The following is a 19,789-nucleotide window of genomic DNA, read 5'->3' as shown; positions in this document are numbered from 1 at the left end:
AGATGTTTCAGGAATCGCATCAGTTAAAAAAAAAAAAAAAAAATCTCTGTTTGTGTTAAAGCTTCGTTAGCAATGGCTCATCTGAAAGGCATGTTATTTAAATTCAGGACAGATTCTCAAAGTGCCTCAGCAGGAGGGAGCCTGGAGCACACAGAGCCCCCATGGCTACGCTTAGGCTTTCGGTGGGATAAGCRGCTCCAAATACTGGTTGGGCTGCAGCGCTAACAGCAAATCGGAGCTACCTGTACAGGACAGGCTTGCGCAGGTCTGAGCTGGTGGAGGACTTCGGAGAACTGATTCCGCTGTTACAAATGCTCATAATTACCATGACTGCTTCTATTCGTAGATATAATTTTGTATTTGGTATATATGTATTTTTATTTTTTTTATATATATATATATATTTATATATATATATATTTATATATATATATATATATATATATCTGAGAGAGGAGGCTGAATATATGTTCAGGCTCACCTCCCCTCTCAGCTTTCTGCTGACCTCTCGTCTCTTCCCGCATCACCTAGACACCCCACAGCAGAAGCCAGAGTGGGAAACTAGAGGTTAACATTGGTCCCTCCTTTACTATAGCATTAGAGGGTTTGACGCTTGCAAGACGCACTGGCCACACTTTGGAGGAGAGCAGCTATAAAGCAGAGTTTACGCACAAGAGCGACGTGCTCCAAGCTGCCGGACAGAAGCCTGCTGGGGCTGGAGCAGAGCCTGTGCTTTCTGAACGCCTGAACGGACGCCTGATGAGGAAAAGCAGCGACGTGTATTTACCTGCCGCCTGCGCTTTATGCTCAGCTTGCTGAGTCGCTTCCTCGGCGAGCTTCTTCCCAATCCCAAACATGGTTGCTTTCTGCCTTCTCTCCCAGCAGACGACGGGCGAGCGGATCCTAAATTTGGTCTGTTACGATGTTCTCCAAAGTGCAGCTTTTTATAGAGAAAGCTGAACTCCTCCCCGGAGTTACAGGGCAAACGCGAACGGGAACAGGGAAAGGCCAGGAGCCCTTGTTGGGTGATTAATATACGAAGCACAAAAGGGTGATGAGACATTCGTGTTTATTATGTTTTCCTCCCCAGAGAGAGGGCGTGGATTTAATCAGCAGAAGTTTTCCATAGCTTTTGGAATAAAAGCTTTGTTTTTTCCCATRCTGAGGAGTTGGTAAACAGCGCGCGTTCCCGGGCTGCCCTGAGGAAACCTCYGCAAGCAGGAGCCGCGGGAGCGGGTCCAGGCAGCGCAGCCCACGCTAACCCGGGCAGAACAACATCGCACCGCAAAACGTCCAAGAATTGCCTAAATTAACTCTGGCATTTCAAAACCTTACATAGAAAAGTATCCAGTTGCAGAGGATTCTTGCCCAAATTCTTTTTTTTTTTTTTCCCCTTCCCAGTCGGACTCAAAGTTTGTAGTTAAAAAAAGAAACGGGGTGGGGGGGTTCATCCTCCGCCTTTTAACCAGTAAGTAACCCACTGACAGTCCTGTGGCGCGGAGGGAGGAAGCCAAACCCACGGCGCAGCTGGCTCATGTTTTAACCCCGTTTCCAGCAGCCGGCGCAGGAGCCRGGCAAGAGCCGGGTCGTGCCCTTCCCTCCGCCCCGACCCCGGCCCGGGCCCACGGCCGCGGGAGCTGCTCGCGGCGACGTCCCGTTCGCGGCGCGCCTCGGGGCCAGCGCGCCGGCTGCCTTCAGGGGTAACGGCGTACTCGGCCAAAAAGAAGAGAGAGCCGAAGAACGCCCGGCCGGCCTCAGAGCAAAGGGCTGGTTACACGTGTCGCCCGCTCGCTCTAGAAATGCCCCTGCTTGTCCTGGCCCTTTCGCGTGAGCGGCGGCGGCTCCTCGCGCTGCCCTCCCAGCCTTTCAGCCAAAAGCCTCTCTTCTTCCAGCCGTCGCAGTTGCTGGCTGGCCACGAAGCTCTGCTGCGCGCCAGCCAAGCGCAACGCGGGGCTGGGGGAGGCAGGAGGGCTTTTCTACACCGTTTTACCTTCTGACAAGAGAGGAAAGGATCGCTCACCATTTTTTAAAGCAGACTATTCCATATATGGTTAAGAAAAAAAAAAGAAGAAAAGTAAAGATTTCGGTTTTCAATTTAAGTCTTACTTAACGTCAAGCCTCGAGCCTTTGGCAAAGCTGGGAAGCAGCCAGAGACACAGCAGAGAAAAGCTGAGCTGCTCCACGTGACGCAGAGCGGCACTCGACGCCCGGAAACGCAGCGGCCGGGCGGTAAGCGTCGACCCGCTGCTCCCCGCGGCGCTCCCAGCCGCCCGCGGCGGGGCTTGCTTGCGGCAAACGGCCGCTTCCTCGCCCGGCCCCGCCGGCGCCCGCCCTGGGCAGGGGCCCACGCTGCCCGCAGCCTCCTTCCCGCCTTCCAGAGGGGCCGCCAAGAGCCGCCCCACGGCCGGCGGCGAGGGACTTCCCCGCAGCCGCGCACCGGCACGGGAACGGCGCCGACGCCTCGGCTCGCGAGCGAAGCCGAGCAACGTAAGTTGAGCTACAGGCAGAGACCCTAATCGCATTGCGCCGAGGTGACCCAAGTGCGCGGTGAGGCACAAAGCTAGAGAYGACACCGCTACGACATTACCCGCGTGCAGAGAAGAGACGGCGTTTGCCTCACAGGATTCACAACGTTAAAACACACCGCAGTTTTCAAACACAAAAAGCACCTACTTCCAGATATCGTACAGGCTACAAACACAGAAGACAAACAAAGATATACAGAGGTTTGCAGACGCTGCCGCCCCGCGCCCCTGCTCCTACCTGCTGCCACACCTGCTGCTGGCAGTGGTGATGATGATGGTGGTGGTGGTGGTGGTGATGGTGATGATGATGATGGTGATGATGGTAGTAGTAGTGGTGGTGGCAGGGCCCCTGTGGGCCCCCTTCCCAGGCTGCTTTGTGGCCGCCGGCCCCGGCCCAGGTGCAGGCGGCTCCCGCGACGGCCGCCTCCGCCCCGGCCCCGTTATCCCCCACAGGGCGCAGCTGCCGGCAGCCAGCTCGAGGCGGCAGGGGAAGGTCCTCGTCGTGCGGCAGCCGCAACCTTCGCTGCTGTCGGCGGCTGGGCCCTGCCGGCAGCCTCAGAAAGAGATTAGACGAGCTTGGGGGCAGCGAGGGGGCAAGCGGGATGCACCTGCTGCCAGCCCAGCGGTGGTGGGCACCGGGGGAGCGGGCTGCTGGCGGGGGTCGGCCTCGCTGGCGCTCCCGAAACCACGTCTCCTGCTGCCGCTCTTGGCCGCRTGGAGCAGAGACAGAGCGATTGGTTTATCCAACATTTTTGCAGGTTGCAATGCAACAGCACAAACCCGCCCGAGCGYGTGGCCACCGCGGCAGCTTTCCCCTGAGCACGTGCCGGGGGTGCACGGAGATGGCGGGATCATCGCCCCCGGGTTTCTTGGTGTCGCGCCTGGGGCGCTGAGCGCTGCCGCCACAGGGCGACCGCCGGCAGGCGAGGGCTGGGGAGGGAACGACGGCCGCGGGGTCGGTCCTGACGCACGCGAGACCCCGGCTCGCCGGTGCCTAGCGAGCTGCGCGGGGGGTGGGAAGTGGGGTTGAAGCAGCAAGGCGCCAGCGGGAGCCRCRGGGAAACTGAGGCAGCGCRAGTTTGTGCYGGCCGGCCCRAGGGGGCTGCTCGGGCCAAGCGCAGCAGGAGAGACCCGAGAACAGCTTTTTTTAGCGAAGCTTGGTGAATATTTAACACTGCAGTCCTCTCTGCACGCGGAGTAAGTCAAGCTGCGGAGGAAAATGTTTCTTTTACACGCTGCCCAGCTTTCCCAGTCAGCTCTGCCTTCCGAGCTTTAAAATCAAACGTGAGGGCTGGAAAACTTCGAAGGAAAAGCTGCAATTGCCTAGAGCAGCTCGGAGAGCTGTAATGGGAAGAAGAAAAGAAGTAAGAACTGTCGCTAAGTAGGAAGCAGTAGCCGCTCTTAAGAGTAGATGGCTTGGATGAAATCCCTGGCAGCTTCCTATCTGAAGGCGAAGGGGAAGCTAAGAGGCGTGGGGTGTGCGTGGGGTGTGCGTGGTGTGTGGTGTGTGTGTGCGTGCGTGGTGTGTGTGTGCGTGTTCACACACCACAGCCAGGCACGCTGCAGCATGTGCCAGGGCTGAGGGGGCTCTTCCAAACGCAAAAAATTAGGAGAAACATCTCCTACCACAAGGCTTGTGAGCAAACTGAAAACCATTCACGTCAGGTCATTTCTGAGGGCTTCGGTCTACCCGGATTTTCCCTGCTGCCAGCCTGAGGCGCCGGCACTGCCAGAGCCTGGCCCTGTCCCGGTCCCGGTCCCGGTCCCGGTCCCGCGCGACAAGGATGCTGCTGCTCGCGGCCGCCCGCTGTACGGGCCGGGCTGTGGTGGTGCTTTTGGACTTCTGCTCCACGCTGTGGCTGAACGGGGAAGCTGCAAGCAAACGCTGTGAATCGCAACTGCACTGAGGAAATGCAAAGCTGGTTAAAAAGAAAAAACTGTTAAAAAGATGAGTTTATTTCTGTCACAGAGAAGACTCCACAAATTGCATAATTCTGTGTCTAATAAGAATGAATTTGGAAAAAGGTATTAAGAATAGTGTTGGCTATAGATACTAGACTCAGTTCTGAAGTGTTGTCACGTAAAACCATAGGCTCTGTTTCACCCTAGCGTTACTGTAAATGGCAAATGAGGACACAATCTTTAGAAAAAACAGGGCTGCCGTGAAAGCTGAAAGGCCGGATCCGCTCCCCATCGGCAGCCGCTGGCGGAGGCGCGGGAAGCCSCCGGCTGGGCTGCCGGCAGCAGGGGCGCTCCCAGCCGCAAATATTAGGGAACTGGAGGCCGCGACCAGCGGATGCTCGGGTGCCTTTGCCCCGGCCCTCCCCGGCTGGCGCCAGGCGCTGCAGGCGAGGGCGCCGGGCGGTGAAAACCGCTGTGCCCGCGCTGAAGCTGTGCCCTGCAGCCGCAGTGAGGCAGCCTACAAGCTGCGCCCCAGCGCCCGGGCCGCGCGCCCCAGCAGCGCCGCGGAGCCGGCCCTTTGAGGGGGTCACTGGTTTTACCAGGGGAGAAACACCTCTGCTCAATTCTTTTGCAATACGAACCAAGAAATGCTTTGCAAAAAAAAAAGGGGAAAAAAAAGGACATATTGTAAGACTGGCGTATAACCCCTACCATCCGCAGCACAGAAGCCCCAAACACAACACCGGCACCTGAATTCCCAGCCTCAGGGATTCAGCCGCTGAGGGTTTAACCATCTGGGAAGTAACCATGGAAAGTACTAAATAATTAAGTACTATTGAGTGCTGCCCAGTAACTGAGAGTGCAATAGTGTAGTGCTTTTTCTGTGAGCTTGTACTTGGGTAAATATTTAGGCTTTTAAAGCTTTAAATGACAGGGGACATTGCATCGGGACACTCTGTGCAAGGCCCTGTACTATGTTTACTCACAGGTGATGTATTACAGATAGGTTCCTCTAAAGGTTTTTAGTCCACGCAGCCCTTGTGGAGATTGCAGACGGTGGTGTTCTTCGGGTTCGGCGGTGAGTCAGTCTGTCCTAGGGCTGCATTAACAAGGATTAGTACACACAGCTTCCAAAAAAATTGAGTCAATCACATCTCTTGGTCAACAGGTGCGAAACAGCAATACCTAAAATTGGCCTGGATTGCCCTGCTTCATTACATCCAGACACTTTGGGTTATTTTTTGATTTTCCTTTTGTAAGACCCAGATTAGCTTTTTATTGAGAGCTGGCTGGAAAGGCTTTGAACCAGAAAAAAAAAAGGCAATATTGCCTAGCAATGAGAAACATCCAAAGGCAAAGCTAAGAGCACTTACTGTAAATAAGTGGGTATTAGTGCTTTTTGTTGACAAAGGAAACGCTACCTGAGCGTCCTGTTTGACAGCAGCCAGTCTCTGATTGCCCAGCAAGCAGCAATCTAAACAAATATTTCCATCTCCTAGGCAAGAAGATTGCCCACTTTCCTCTCTAGCGCAGACACTGTCCTTAAGCGCCTTTGCAAGCGCCTAACTGCTGTATAGCATATCCTGGGTTGCCTACAAGCAACAACCAGAAACTTCAGCTCATGCATGWTTAAAGAAATTAAGAAGTGCTGTATAGTGCTTTCTCATATCACTGGTACTGATTGCTAGCCTGTGTTTAGTGTTATCACTGCCAGTGTGCACCGAGGGTCTCATTTTGTTCCCGTGGGAGTTAACAGAAGATTTCTTGTGGCCTATAGGAGCCAGAAATCTAGACTGGCAACAGATGTGACAGCAAGGCCGAGGCGGTGGACACCAAAAGTCTCCTTCACTTCCAGATGCCATGGCCTTCCTCCGGAGCGCTGCGCTGCTCTTTGCCGTATGTCTGTTTAGCTGCTAAATGGACTCAGTGTTCACCTACCTTACCTGATGGTTACTGACCTCGCTGGACTTTGAATCAAAAAGCACAAGAGACTTGCGAGACATTATGAGACCCTTTACTGAAAGCCCAAYATAACAACAAGAGTACCTAACAAGGTGATATATATCCAGTGGGGGAGAGGGGGGAAATATTACTTTATCTTTTATTTAACGTAGAAATACAACATAATGGAATAAATGAACAATTGACATGAAATATAACACTAACAACTTCTGATTACTGGAAGAAAGCTTAGTTTCATAATATGAATGTTCTGGTGTGCTGGAATATTACTAGCTTCAGTATTTCTGTAAGTATACTCAATGAATGTGGCAATAATTATTGCGCTGTTGAAAGAGCAGGGCAATAACATTGCTGAGGACTTACGATCCATTTTGAACAGAACATTATGAACAGATGAAACAAGATGTGCTAAAATACGTGTTTTTGCTACATGAAGGATAAGGAGGGCATTCTGCCTTAAAATATTGTATTTGGAGAGAGAGAAAGCTATCCATATCTCAAACAGCTTTCCTTTTTCTACACAAAGGCATAGGGAATTGCAGAACAAAGATGCATTTTACATACAATACTGTTTGCTTAAGGTAGTATCATTTCTTAAATCCCCATTTTTTCCCAAAGCCAGACACTGCTTCTGCAGCTTGTCCAGTTGCTTTTTCTACACCRTCTTGAGCTGTCTTGCAAGCCTGATCAATAGCTGAAAGAGAGGGAAAAATGTAACAGCTAAGCAAAAAACTTGAAAAATGCAACACGGTTTAATATTTACGATGGAAAGGGGAGGTGTGAAAATGACTCGATTTTCCCTATAAAAATATAGGGATATGGCTTAAAGAGGTTCTCTGCAACTGGTTTTTGCTGGGGCTTGGCAGCACATGCTCAGCAGGAGCTGTAGGGCACTGTTAAAGAGGAGCGGTTCCTCGGAAACACTGGGTCCTGAGGTGAGGCGTTACTAGACGAATAACAGGACAAGGCTGATGAAGGCCCTGGCACTGGACGAGGTTAGCATGGGGGTAAGCGCAGGCCGGCCGACGGAGGAAGGTGCTCCGGGCTTAGAAGCGTTGTGAGGCCTGGGACGGCTGGGAAGGACAACCCCGTCAGCGCGGCAGGGCAGGCGAAGAGACGCCGTCTCCTCTGTCGCCTTCTCTCGAGTTCGCACATTTGAGGCACCGCCAGGCCGAGGGGCCGCGAGGCTCTGCGGAGCGGCGAGGCCGGAGCAGCTGGGCTTCCCCGCGCTTGCAGGGGTGCCCGGTGCCGGAGGGGGAACCAGGGCAGCGGCGCCCGGGAGAGGCGGCAGGCACAAACCCACGCACCCTCTCCCTTTCTCCTTCTCTCTTCCCTGGGATCTCTGCTATATTTTGGCAGTTTTGCAAAATCCTTCCTCATCTAGGGTTAATGAATGTGAAAGCCTTTCCTGCTTGTCACATCCATGAATTTGGAGAGGCATCTCCTTTGAGGAGATCCTGCCGTTATATTCTGGCTTTCATTCAACATTTTAGACCCCAAAGTTTTAACTCTCCCCTTGTTCTTAGGAAACGATTAAAATCGAGTGAGAACTGAGCTGAGTTTTTAATTTAACTTGCCAGTTCCCAGTCATCAGAAATGAAACCCCCAAACTTTCTTCACAACACCTTTATAGCTTCCGGCATCATTAATGATTGGCCTCAGCTGCTGCCTCAGCAGGCGCATAGGGCGGACACGGGGTTAAAGCTGGTGGACTCCTGCCCTCAGAGCTGGAGAAATCAAGATGTAGCACATGTTTACTTAATCTTCAAGAAAGAAGAGCAAAGTTTTGCCTGCACCATTCCAAGAGCTCTTCCATAAAGGAAGCCAAAATCCGAGCATGACGTTGAGCATAATGCATGAGAAATGTCAGGGGGGGTCAGCTGTTGCAGTACATCTGCCACTGAAGGCATGGAGCAACCAAAGAGCAGATCCTGATATCCTTTTCTGTGAGTTTTGTGAAAGGCCAAAGTTTGTCACTAAAACCAGTGGACGTTCAACCCAAGAACACGCAAGGGAGAAAGGGGAAACGAGAACTGTCTGCTACTTGTTTGCATTAAGTTGCTCGATCTCTTGTTGATTTGAACATAATTTCTCATACCTTTCTGGCTTGCATCTGTAACCTGGTTGATTGCATCCTCAGCAGCCTGTCCCAATGTATTTGCTGTAATTAAAGACAAAAAATCCATTTTCATCTGTTCACATTTATCCTCTCCTTCCCTCTGATTAAGTGCTATAAACTCATATGAATTCCTCATGTCAACAGGCTTTTCTGCATGCTTGTAGAAGGCCCTGGCAAGGCAGGAGGCTGTTATAGACTAGGCTAAGGCTGTGCAGTTTGCTCCTGGGCTCCCTATGAAGCATGATATTGCCAGAGCAGCTTGCTATGAGATTAGCATTTATATAGCACCTACAGTCAGCTGGGCACATTGCTGACAGGTAAGAAGACCAAAAAAAAAAAAAAAAAAGGAAGGAGATAAAAAAGCAAAGATCAGCAGCCAGTTTTAATAATGACATATAGCTGCAGATTGGTTATTTTATACTACACTTGTTTTTATTGATTTATATAGCTTATTTCGTTTGGAGATGTTTAGCCATCTAGCATGCATCTTCTTTGTAGGCCATTTGGAGTAGTGCCTTTTTCAAAATAGAAGAAGGTGCATTAAACAGATTAGGACAGGAAAATGGGAGATTTTACAAAGAAGATCTAAATAGATTTTCAGAGAAAGAGAAGCTAAGACCATAATGGATCAACTCCAGAATATCAAGTACTAATAAGTATGAGATGCCACTTAAAAYGTGAGATGTTTCATAGCTTATGAAAGAGTGACAGTCATTCTATTATTTTTGCTAGAGGAACAGCTCTGAAGTGACCCCTCAATGGCATGAACACATTCAGGATGTAACAAGGGCTATTTTGTTTTTCAGAAAGGATTACTGTCATGGTTCTGGGTCTACTACATATTTGGTCCTAGATGTATGGAAACTTGCAGCAGCTCCAAAGAAATCAGTGAGGTTACTCACATCCTTCAGCTATACAACAAAGTGTTTGGAAAGGATCAGAAATCTAAGCAGCCTAAGCATCTAAGCATACTGCATCCAAGACAAGTTAATGCCTGCTAGGAATGATCTGCACACAAGCATTGTAAGGAATATATTATAGAATGCTTGAGTAAATTACACATATCTTGAAATTTTTCATTTAAAGGAAAAGCTATTATACCTTGCATTGAAAAATTAGTTTCCTGTATGCTCAGGTTTTTTTAAGCCCTGCAAAATCTGGTGATCAGTGATAGGGAAGAACACAATAGAAATATACTTGTATTACTTATTATAAACAGTCCATTTTAATCAATAGTTACTACAGGAAGGCATTGCTATTCAGGTCAAGCAGTAAACACGTTAATCAAAGGTTCAATCCAACTTCTTAAAAGGAGAACAGTCTAAAAAAATATTGCACGGCATGAAAAAAACCCACAATAATCTTTAAGAACAAAAAGTCAAATATATGGATTGCCAAATGTAAAAGGTTGTTACTGTCAAAAAAGGCCCCAATACTTTAAAAAGACTAAGTTTAAAGAACCGTTGGTTTGGGAGCTATCAAGGCTGAGCTGCGTTCGGCGATCACTGAACGAGCTCCGCACGGGTGAAGGCAGCTGCCGGCGCTGAGCCAAGGTCCGTGGCAGGACGGGGGCCTCRGTCCTAGTCGGGGTCTTCTCCAGGCAAGGGCCCACGCGTGGCCCCCGGGACGGGTGGGAAAGGAGAAGCTGTGCCCTGCCAGCACTGAGGGGACCAGCAGGGCGGGCGGCGGGCGCTGGCTGCCTGCAGGAGGCCCTGCGTGGGAGACCACCGCCTGCCCTGCCCAAACATCCTTCTCAAGATTTGTATTTTCCAGCCTCAAATCGCGGCTGCTGCTAACTGAAGACAAAGTAGCCCCACTGAAGTCAGTGCAACTCAGATTTTGGTCTGCCTAAGCAAAAGCAGCGACTGATTTCCCCCCCCCCCCCCTAAATATATACAACAATATTTAATCTTCCTTACCAGCATCTTTTGCTGCACCTTCTGCCTGTTGCTTCAGTCCCTGGAAGCTCTTACTCGACATGGTTGCTTTTGACACCTTTTAACCGTCCTCTGCTTCAGCTAAAACACCTGGCAATGCAGAGCACACTGTGTGAGGGGTGCCCTGACCTCTCCTGTTTTTATACAGGTGCCAGGAGACCTGCAGATGCTTTGGGGGGTAATTGGTGCCATGGGTGGAGTGTGAATTTGAGGAATGAAGAACTGAAAAAGTAAACAGAAAAGCGACTTACTTACCCTTCCCAATAAGAAGGTGCGTCCAGGTAGTGATTTCTGCTTCATTGCATTTAAGATTTGCATTGTCTTTGCTTATCTTTGCTTATAAGTTTTCTTTTAAATCAAAACCACAAAAAAAAACAACTGTTCCACCACAACAGAAATATGTAAACAGATAAAACCACTGAACTAAGCTTTATAAAGAGATCTGAAAACTACTGAAGTAAATTCTAAAAACAGTACCTGGCAGGCTGAATTTTCATTCTAGCCAGGCTATTTTCTTCTTCTTTCTTTCATTCAGCTAACTTTACAGGGAAACTGAACCTTTTGAGAACAGGCCGCAGCCCAAGTTTTATTTAGACTTTAGCAGTTTTAATCACAATCCCCTTTTTTTTTGTCAGAGGGAATATTTTTAGACGATGAGAGATGTAATTTAAATGTATTTTTATAAGAAATTGCAAATCTGATCATCCGTCCGGTTGCCTGTTGAAGCCAGATTGCAAAGGCAACATAAATGCAGGCCCTCTCTCGGTCAGCTGGGTAACTAGTATCACTTCCATCAGTTCTTGGCGCTGGAGGGAGGAGAGGAAAAAGAAGTCAAGCTAGCAAAAACAGTTTTTACTAGTATAACTGTCCATACTATGGATTTTGTTAGTACGGAAATACTGTTTAAAAATCATTTCCTAATTGAACATCACTGCATAAATAAAAGTTTCCGACCTTAACATCTGGCATTTCGCAGGTTTCCGTTAGCCTTTAAAATTTACATTTTCGGCCACCAATCCTGAATTCAAAGCACCTTTATACAAACAGCTCCTGTGGCTCGGCGGAGCAGGGGCAGAGGCTTTGCCAGCTTTGTGGGACACACTTTCCTCATCACCGTTCTCCGGTTTACGAAGCATCTTGTTTCAGATGTCCACACTCGTACCCACATTCATCACCCCGAGTAAAGCTTTTTGTTGAGAAATGGGCACAAGAACAAGGTACCACAGATGAACTAGGGTGGGAAGTGGCAGCTCTCACAAGCTGGGTACTTCATTAGTACCCCGAGCGAGTCGGAGTAGCAGAAAACAGGCTTTACGTGCAGACCGCTTCCCTCTTCGGTTCCTATTCTGCCTCTCTTTTCAGAGGGCTCTTCTGAACTTTTGCACTCCTGGCACCACTCATTTATTATTTCAGTCGTCAGCCCTCATTTCTCCTAGCCAAGTCAATTAGCATTTTAATTCTGTATTCACATCAGGCATCTTTTTCAGTTCCTTGCTTTTCTTCTTCTGAATCATTTTCTTATTTGGATTTTCAAGAGCTCAGACAAAAGATACCTGATGCTTCACAGCTCTTGGCAGGTTTTTGACAAAGACACTAATACAGCCCTTTTTATCTTTTTTTTGCTCAAATCAGATAACCTAGCAACACTATAAACATAAAAAATAGGCAGATTTCACCATAGTTCCTCAGAGATTGCTGCCTTCTTGATTAATTTGTTTGGGGGAGGCGGGGAGGAGACAGGGTCATGTGTGTTAGTGAAAGCAAGAAAGAGGCTTTCCAACATCCACCAAACAGGTTATTACAGCTTGAGGGGGAAATGCCCCGCGCTGTAATGGAGAACACCCTCTCAGCTGCCCTCCCCTCTCTTCCCCACTGCTGGATTTTCACCTCCAGGGCTGTAGGCAGGTCGTGACGGTCGCTGGGGCAGCCTACCTGAGAGGGAGGAAGGAGATCTGGAGATCATTTAACACTGATGCACTCTCTTATATTGAACATTACCCATTCACCACGTTGTAACAGCATTTTATAAACTCCATAAATAAACAAAAATATTGTTCTCTTATTCTGGTGGCAAACTGTGGATGGTGCTGTTCAGAGAGCCACTTAATTTATTCCAGCTCCAACCGTTGGTGCAAATCTTTGCCAGCACTTTGAACTCAGTGGGAAGTCTGTTCCCGGTGCCACAAGCAGTGGCACCTTCTGCTCAAAACGCTAAAGAGCCTGACTTCAGGAGTCACGCTGCTAAGCTGACGGTGATGCAGGTTTTACTCACAATCTAAGGTAATCTTATCCTTAATACATTTAATATAATAATCCTGATTCCAAGCAAAACAAAACCAACCAACAAACAAACAAACCCAAAGCAAGCAAACTGACATGGTATGATCCTTATACTACAGCCCAGAGGAGCAGGAGAGGGGACCTCTGGGTATGGTATGTATTTCTAGGATGGGACAAAAAGGCCGATGAGTCAGGTGGCTGACAGAGTTATGTAGCCACAGCAGGAAAAAAATGGAATGTATTATATCATCTTTATTCACTTTCTGAATCAGCATTACTTTTTTAAAGCTAATATGAGGCATTTTGAACTGATGTTAGATATATAAAGTGTTCAGAAATAAAAAGTGATTGACCCAAGCAAAAATTAGGAGTTGAATTTCATATGCTCTGAAATTTACAGCAGTTTATTCTGGTGTTTTCATTTTGTTCTATTATGAATATTGAGCTTACTAATGTAGACTGGATCTATTTTGGATTTGGAAAAAGAGTATTTCTATAGAGAATTTAGCTTTGTCTTGACCTCCAAAAGGATTAAGAGAACAAGAGAAACTGCCAAATGCTTTTTCTGAGACAGACTATTTAAGTGAGTAGTAAAATTAAAATAGAGCCTTATTTCTAATTATAGATGAATAAACTAAGCAAACGAAACATATGGCTTTAATTCCTGTGCTGATTCAAGATAGGTTATCTGACATCCCTTTCGTTGCGTGCATCTCCTGGCAGCAGATGTGTGTGCGCAGGTGTTTGTGATAGGCTTTCCCTGGATCTCTTACAAATGTTATGGTAAATATTGGAGCCACAAAGTGCTGGACGCCTGGCACTGGCCATCTGAGCACCTGCCTTTTCCTGTGACTTCAGCTGGAGCTGAACACAGTTGTGGCTGTCCTGGGAAACCAGTGACTATGTTTTTAAGAAACTCAGTTTTGAAGCATGCAGTGCTTTGAAATGCTATGCCCTTGCTTTGGTGGGACTTACACTGCCCTGAACGTCTGGGTGAGAAAACAAGCTTTTCCAAGAACTTGCTCCTCATGAAGCCCAGCCTTTGCTCTGTCTCTTTTGCATGCTCTTCCATGATCTGTCACCTTTGCCAGAAAAGCTGTATACATCACTTGATGGACCTGACCTTCAAGTATTGTGGCTTGTTCAGTTTGCTATTGTCAGCTCTCAACATAACCCCGTTGTCTCATGAGAAGAAAAATTAGGGGCAGGGCAGGATGCTAAAGAATATCTTGAGAGCTAAATGCCAAAACCCTGTAGCCTGTGTGCTCCCAACCTCTTGACTTCTCTGCAGTATTGACCCAAAGCTCCAGACTACTTTAACTACGTCTACCGTTTTCACCCCCATTCCTCCCATGAATTATCTCTTTCTTGAATGGATTTCCCAGTCTTTGATTGCACCACTCAGTGTATGCTAAGCTTGAATCTAACAGCCTAAAGGGGAAAGTTAGTCCGGGCTTTTGCCCCCGTGAGCTCTTGGTATCTGCTGAGATGGCTGAGAGATGTTCCAGTTGGTGCCAGCTGTGGCAGCACGTTGCGTGGGCAGACCTGCACGCTGAAGTGCCCCTAACATTTGGGCCAGGTTACAAAAAGCTCTTCTACATGGTCATGCTCGGGCACATTGCTTGGCCAGAGCTGAGATGTGAAAAAGTGTCACCACCGACAGCAGAGCTGTCTGCTTACCTCCAATGTAAAACGTATTCTGCTGAAATGCTTCTCACCTGGTTCCTCGGGCTTTTGCTCTGTATTCTGCTCCTTCCCAGTCTGTTGCCTCTTACACGTAGCATGTTATTTCTGTTCAGGGGCGAAAAAAGACCTGATTCCTTAAGCTCTAAGAGGGCTCCCTGAGCCATGACTCTAGCTGGAGCTAGCTGGCGACTGTAAACATACAGCCTAAATGGCTTTTAGTTAAATCTAAGGCACCACAGGGACATTAAGACTCATTCTGTTCTGTTTCTTTTTTCACCTCTCCCGAGGCAGGCTATGTCTTTGCACAGCCTCTCCTACACCAGTAACACGAACCCTTCTGTTAACATTAACTGATGGAGCTGGGAGATAATCAATCAGAACGAGGGTTCATGTCTTACACGTGGGGTTAATTGGGTTGGAAGTGTTGAAATGTATTTGTTTTTTGTTCAATTACAATTTCACCAGAGCTGAGTTTTATAGGTGAATATAGTTTCCACCAGCAAGGTGAATGCTAGGATATGTCAGGACTGAAAACCTTTACCTAAATCTCTTCTGAAATTAAAAAAGTGTAGAGAGTGTTCAAAATTTGCATTTGCTAAAAGAACCTGATACAAGTGTGGAAAGGATGTGAAGCTTACATTAGGAAACAGAACTGTTTGCTGATATAAAGATATGATAATTATCATAAGTCACTGGTTAGTCATTTAAAAGATCAAACCAAAGCTGATCTAATTAGGCTAATTTTGCCCTTCTGTTCAAATTTAGAAATAACAGTTCTGGGAAAAAAGTAAGTCTAACTGTTTCTTAGTTTAGTTGGATGGTAACATTCTCCAGAAATCATCAGAAATCAGTTAGCCCTGATCCAGTGCATGAGATTAAAAGAAGGCTAATATATATGGATTTATTTTCTTTTGCCTTCTGTTTTCTGACCCTTCAGGGAAGACCTAGGCCAAGTTTTCAGTTTCTGCCATTTTCTGAAACACTAAGGACTAGAGACATACTTAAATACTGAGATTTTTGTGGTGTCTCATGATATCCTGCAGCTCAAGTATCAAGAAAAAAACCTGCACCTTATCTTTAAATTACAAGAATTAGGAAGATGAGAAAGGCTTTATTACCAGCTTAAGATCTGTCACTAGGCTATGGCTATACTGTATGAAGAACAGTCTTTAAAAAAGCAGCCCTTTAATTTTTAATCAAGTGCTCTCTAAGCCCAGTTTTAGGGTATGCATTATCTAAAGATGAAGGTAGGACTTTCAGATGAAGTAGGATTTTTAAGCAGCGTATTATTACGTCGTTTGCATTTAAATTCATGGAATGCATGTCTAGGTATTCTTCGGAGATCCGCTGCCTTCTCCTCTGCACCCTAGCCAAACACCTTTGAAAAAATGAGGCCTTGTATGCTGTTTAGCCCTTGGCTAAAGCGTAGTTGTGGGGGGAGCTCTCAAAGCCTATGAACTATCAGATCAAATTACTTAAGCTGAACTGCAGTTTTACACTGTCAGTAGGTTCTGCTGTTTCAAGGGGAAAAAATGATTTTCAGCGTTTTGTCGGTCCTTTGTATGGTAAAGTTGAGGCAGCATTTGGCAATGACTCTTTCTGCCTTCTTGGAACGAGCAGCTCTGAGCAAAACCTCCCCAGGAGGAGCGTTTCGTCAGGGAAAGGACTATGCCCTGCTTTGCCTGGCACGGAGGGCCGTCTTAGCACAGTGGGATTAAACTAACAGCTTGGACTACATAGATAAATATCACACATACAGGGTCAACTGAAATAATGCAAAGAGTGAGATCTGTAAAAGAAACTCTTAATCATCTAGATCATGACCTGTCAAGCAAAAGATTTTTTTTTTCTAGTGTTTGTCTCAATCTATTTTTACCTTGGGCAGTAGGATATCCAGCATGTCTCTTGCAAAAGCATTTTCTAATACCTTCTGCTGCAGGATGTTTTCTGAGGCATCTTCTCCATGCTCCCATTTTTCAGTTTCATTCCATCATCTCTAKTTAGGCTTGTCTGAATACTCATTAAAAGTACAGACTGCTTTTCTATGCAGTGAACCAAATAGACACATGCAACAAAGTTTAATTGAACAATTAATATATAATCTTTTGGCTCATTTATGACAGACCCTTCTACCTTAGGGGAAACAAGTGTTCCCCGCTCTTAACTCTGACAAAGGCCGCTCAGGCTGTGACCTCTGCTCTGCCTCTGGTTTGCTGCAGCTCTCCCGGGAGGGACGGGTGCTGGCAGCGGGCAGCCTGAGGCAGCCGCGGGGCTCGAGGCTCGCTGAGCCGTGCCATGGGGACGGTGGGAACACGGTTCTCCCACTCAGTGGAGCAGGATACTCACAAGGGAGGAAATTGCAAGTTCTGATCTCTTTCTTTAAGGCTCGCGATTGCCTTGGGTGAGATGCATAAATGCTCCTCTGAGCTCCTCCTGGAACTAGTGTTTTTGATAGAGCAGGTGCTGAGATGCTGAATCTCCCTCTAGTTTTGCCATGAAATAGTGCTCAGTAATGTGAGAACCAGACAAGAGCAGAAGTAGACCTTTAGGAAACATTAAGATATTTTAGGGGCCTCTGTGTTAAGCAGTAGCTGAGCAGTGTTTTTAGGATCACAGTTCTAGATACAGTTAAATCCTTTCCTTCCCCCAGGAAAAAGGTACTATAGCATTGTCCCCCTGGGGAGTGCTGCAAGCCGCTCTCATGAGCAGTTACGTAGCTCACTACTAGCGAATAGCTTATCTGCGCTCCTAATTTAGCAGTTATATTCTTTCCCGTTTGAAGTTTTTTGGATTCAGGGACAAAGCCTGCTTGGGAGAATGGGCATCCAGGGGGTGGCTTACTCCTTGCTTTGCGTTACCCTGGCGCAGCTGACGCATGCCTCTGCTGTCCRTATGTGCTCCAGCGAGGGAGGGCGCTGCACTCCTCTTTCCCCCTGCTGGCAGAATATTGTTTTTGTATCACCATCGAGCAAAGCTTCAGAGCAGGGTTTTCTTTCTCTCATCTCTCTCTGCCGAGCACTAAGAATAGGCTCTAGCCTCCTGCTGCTGGGCACGAGTGTCAAGACCCTTTATGCCCTCCTGTCTTGTCCTCAGCTGTTGTTATCCTGCTCAGCTGGCAAGTGCTGTAGCTGTATTGCAGGACATCAGAAGAGAATACGGACATATCAGATATAACTTCCTTTGAGAGATCCTGTTATCTCCGCTAGCGCTCTTCTGTTCCCTTCCCCTGTCGAGATCAAACATCCATTCTGGATGGAAACTCTGGGGCTCTGCAAGGCAAAGCTTTGCATGTATTGCTAATGTGCGAGAGAGGCCGTTATCACACTTGCTAGGTCCTTTCATACAGCGAGTCTCTCCTCTAATACCTTCAGCAGCCATCATCGTTATGCAGCTTAATAAAGATTAACGGTCTGATTTTGAAGTGGGCTGAATGTCTACAGCTTATACTGGCTTCTGTTGAATTCATGGGTGCTCTGCCTGTAGGTGAATAAAAAAATACCATCTTTAGATCCCTACATAATGGTGAGTTTAATCCTCATTCTTCATTATTGACAGTTCTGGATTTGCAACATTTTTCAGTGCCCTGCAACTCGTGAATGTAACAGGTCTGTACTTTTCTCACTCAGCAGCTTATCTGCTGACTGACTTACTGTTGTAACTCATATCAGCCCATATATTCTCATTACACTAATAATTCTTCTGAGCTTGTTTATGACACTCCCTTGACATCTGTTATCGGAGTCACTCATTTCACAGTAATCCAGCCTGTGTGAGCCCGCAGTAACGTGGTTTTGATCCAGTAGTTAGTGCTCAGAGTTCTTTAATTACATTCTGCCATTCATTATACGTAAGACATCAGGACAGAGTTTTCAGGCTCTGGTCTAAGCGGAATAAATAGCAAAGAACATACACACTAACTAAGCTCAATCGACTTTTGCGTTTCTTTGTAAAACCTACTCTTTTCCAGTTTCCCCCATGCACAATCTCTTGAACTTCTGGTATACTTATAAAGTGAAATACCTATTTTTCAACCTTGACAGACAGAAAGCTGGCCTACCTGCCCTATTATCTTCAGAAACAGTTTTTTCATTATCTCCCCACGCTCTCCAACATGATCTGAGGCTTTTACAGTCCTGAGAGCTAAGGAGTTTGGATGCAGACAGGTTGTAGTAGTTCACCTGCAGAAAAAAACTATCCCAAGCAAACTCGAAGGGAGTAGTTAATTGATTAAAAAACAAACAAAACCCACATAGCTGAGCAGAAATGACCCAAAATTAGCATTAGACCCTTAAATAGCCCTTAGATTAGTAGAAAATAAGAAACCAGTGTTATTTGTCTAAGCGTGTAGAAGTACTAACCTTGAAAAGAGTAACTAGAGTAGCCCTCTGTGCTTTTTCACTCCCTGATACCCTAATACCATGCTTCTACAGGACGAGTTTATCAGTTTGGAAGGATCAATGTCTAAAACATGCAAATAAAGCTGACAAAATAAAAATTTGTTCAAACACTTTTTTATTAGTTAAAAAAAATATTTCCATGATACCTAGAGATCCCAAGTGCCCGTGCAGATGGACATGAGACATTGATCAGTGGGTCCAACTACAACAAACTGGAACGTCACAGCACTCAAAGCTGGTGGGTCAGGAAGCCACAAAGGACGTGGTTAGGGAGACACATACCTTAATAAACCGTTGCACTTTACATACAATCAGGAGTCTGACTTACATTTATTGTGTGATTGGTTTATGAGGCAAGTGAAAGACTACAGTGCTGAATGCAGTTAGTCTATGGATAGCAGGGCTCTCCTGTTGTGGTGTCAGCTAATATTTCCATATATGCTCCTGGAATTCTCTCTCTTGAGCTAGAAGTCCCTAAGTTGACTAATTGCCCTCATTTTCACCCTGTGAAAAAAGACAGACAAGAAAACGGATTAATATTTTCAGTGGAAAATATATATAAACCAAATCAGGAAAAAAATTAACAATGCTAGTCACCACATAACAAACCATAAACAATGGCATAACAATAAGGACTGTATGTTGTGCAGAAAACTGATGAATTATCCATTCCCTCTGGGAGCCAGACACTCGTCTAGTCTAACTCAGGCCTCTAGTGAAAACGGGGGTGTGATTTCACAGTGCTGTAAGGGGAACTAACACCGGGCCGGGCTGCTGCCGACAGGAGCGTCCTGCTTTCTGCTGCTGTGCGTCTCTCCCTACCTGACACACACCCTGATATTGCACTCGTGCTGCCATGAGACGAGCTGCATCAGCAGCGTGCATTTTCCGGACACACGACTGCTAGCACTGGCACACGGGAGGCTATGGCTGGCGGAGGGTGGTAAGCGCAAACTGAGACTTTTGGAAGCTTAAGACACT

At 47.0% G+C, this 19,789-nt stretch overlaps 2 protein-coding genes across 2 annotated transcripts in view; both read right to left on the bottom strand.

Moving 5' to 3' along the window:
• LOC112968109 (adipogenesis regulatory factor-like) overlaps positions 1 to 901 on the bottom strand; it is a 4,084-nt gene extending 3,183 nt beyond the window's left edge. Inside the window, exon 1 of the mRNA XM_026069975.1 lies at positions 788 to 901. Within this exon, the coding sequence (XP_025925760.1) occupies positions 788 to 857 (70 nt within the window). The 5' untranslated portion in view covers positions 858 to 901. The remainder of the gene's footprint in view (positions 1 to 787) is intronic.
• Positions 902 to 6,976: 6,075 nt separating this feature from the next.
• Positions 6,977 to 10,488, bottom strand: LOC112968069 (adipogenesis regulatory factor-like). Its single transcript, XM_026069900.1, has 3 exons — positions 10,428 to 10,488; positions 8,488 to 8,550; positions 6,977 to 7,083 (listed from the first exon to the last, which is right to left on the bottom strand). Exons 1-3 carry the CDS (start codon positions 10,486 to 10,488, stop codon positions 6,977 to 6,979), a joined length of 231 nt encoding a protein of 76 aa, XP_025925685.1.
• Positions 10,489 to 19,789: the final 9,301 nt, after the last annotated feature.

The sequence above is a fragment of the Apteryx rowi genome, unplaced genomic scaffold (assembly GCF_003343035.1).
Source record: "Apteryx rowi isolate R43461 unplaced genomic scaffold, aptRow1 scaffold_30, whole genome shotgun sequence".
Lineage (NCBI taxonomy): Eukaryota > Metazoa > Chordata > Aves > Apterygiformes > Apterygidae > Apteryx > Apteryx rowi.
This window is presented reverse-complemented; position numbering and strand designations above follow the sequence as displayed.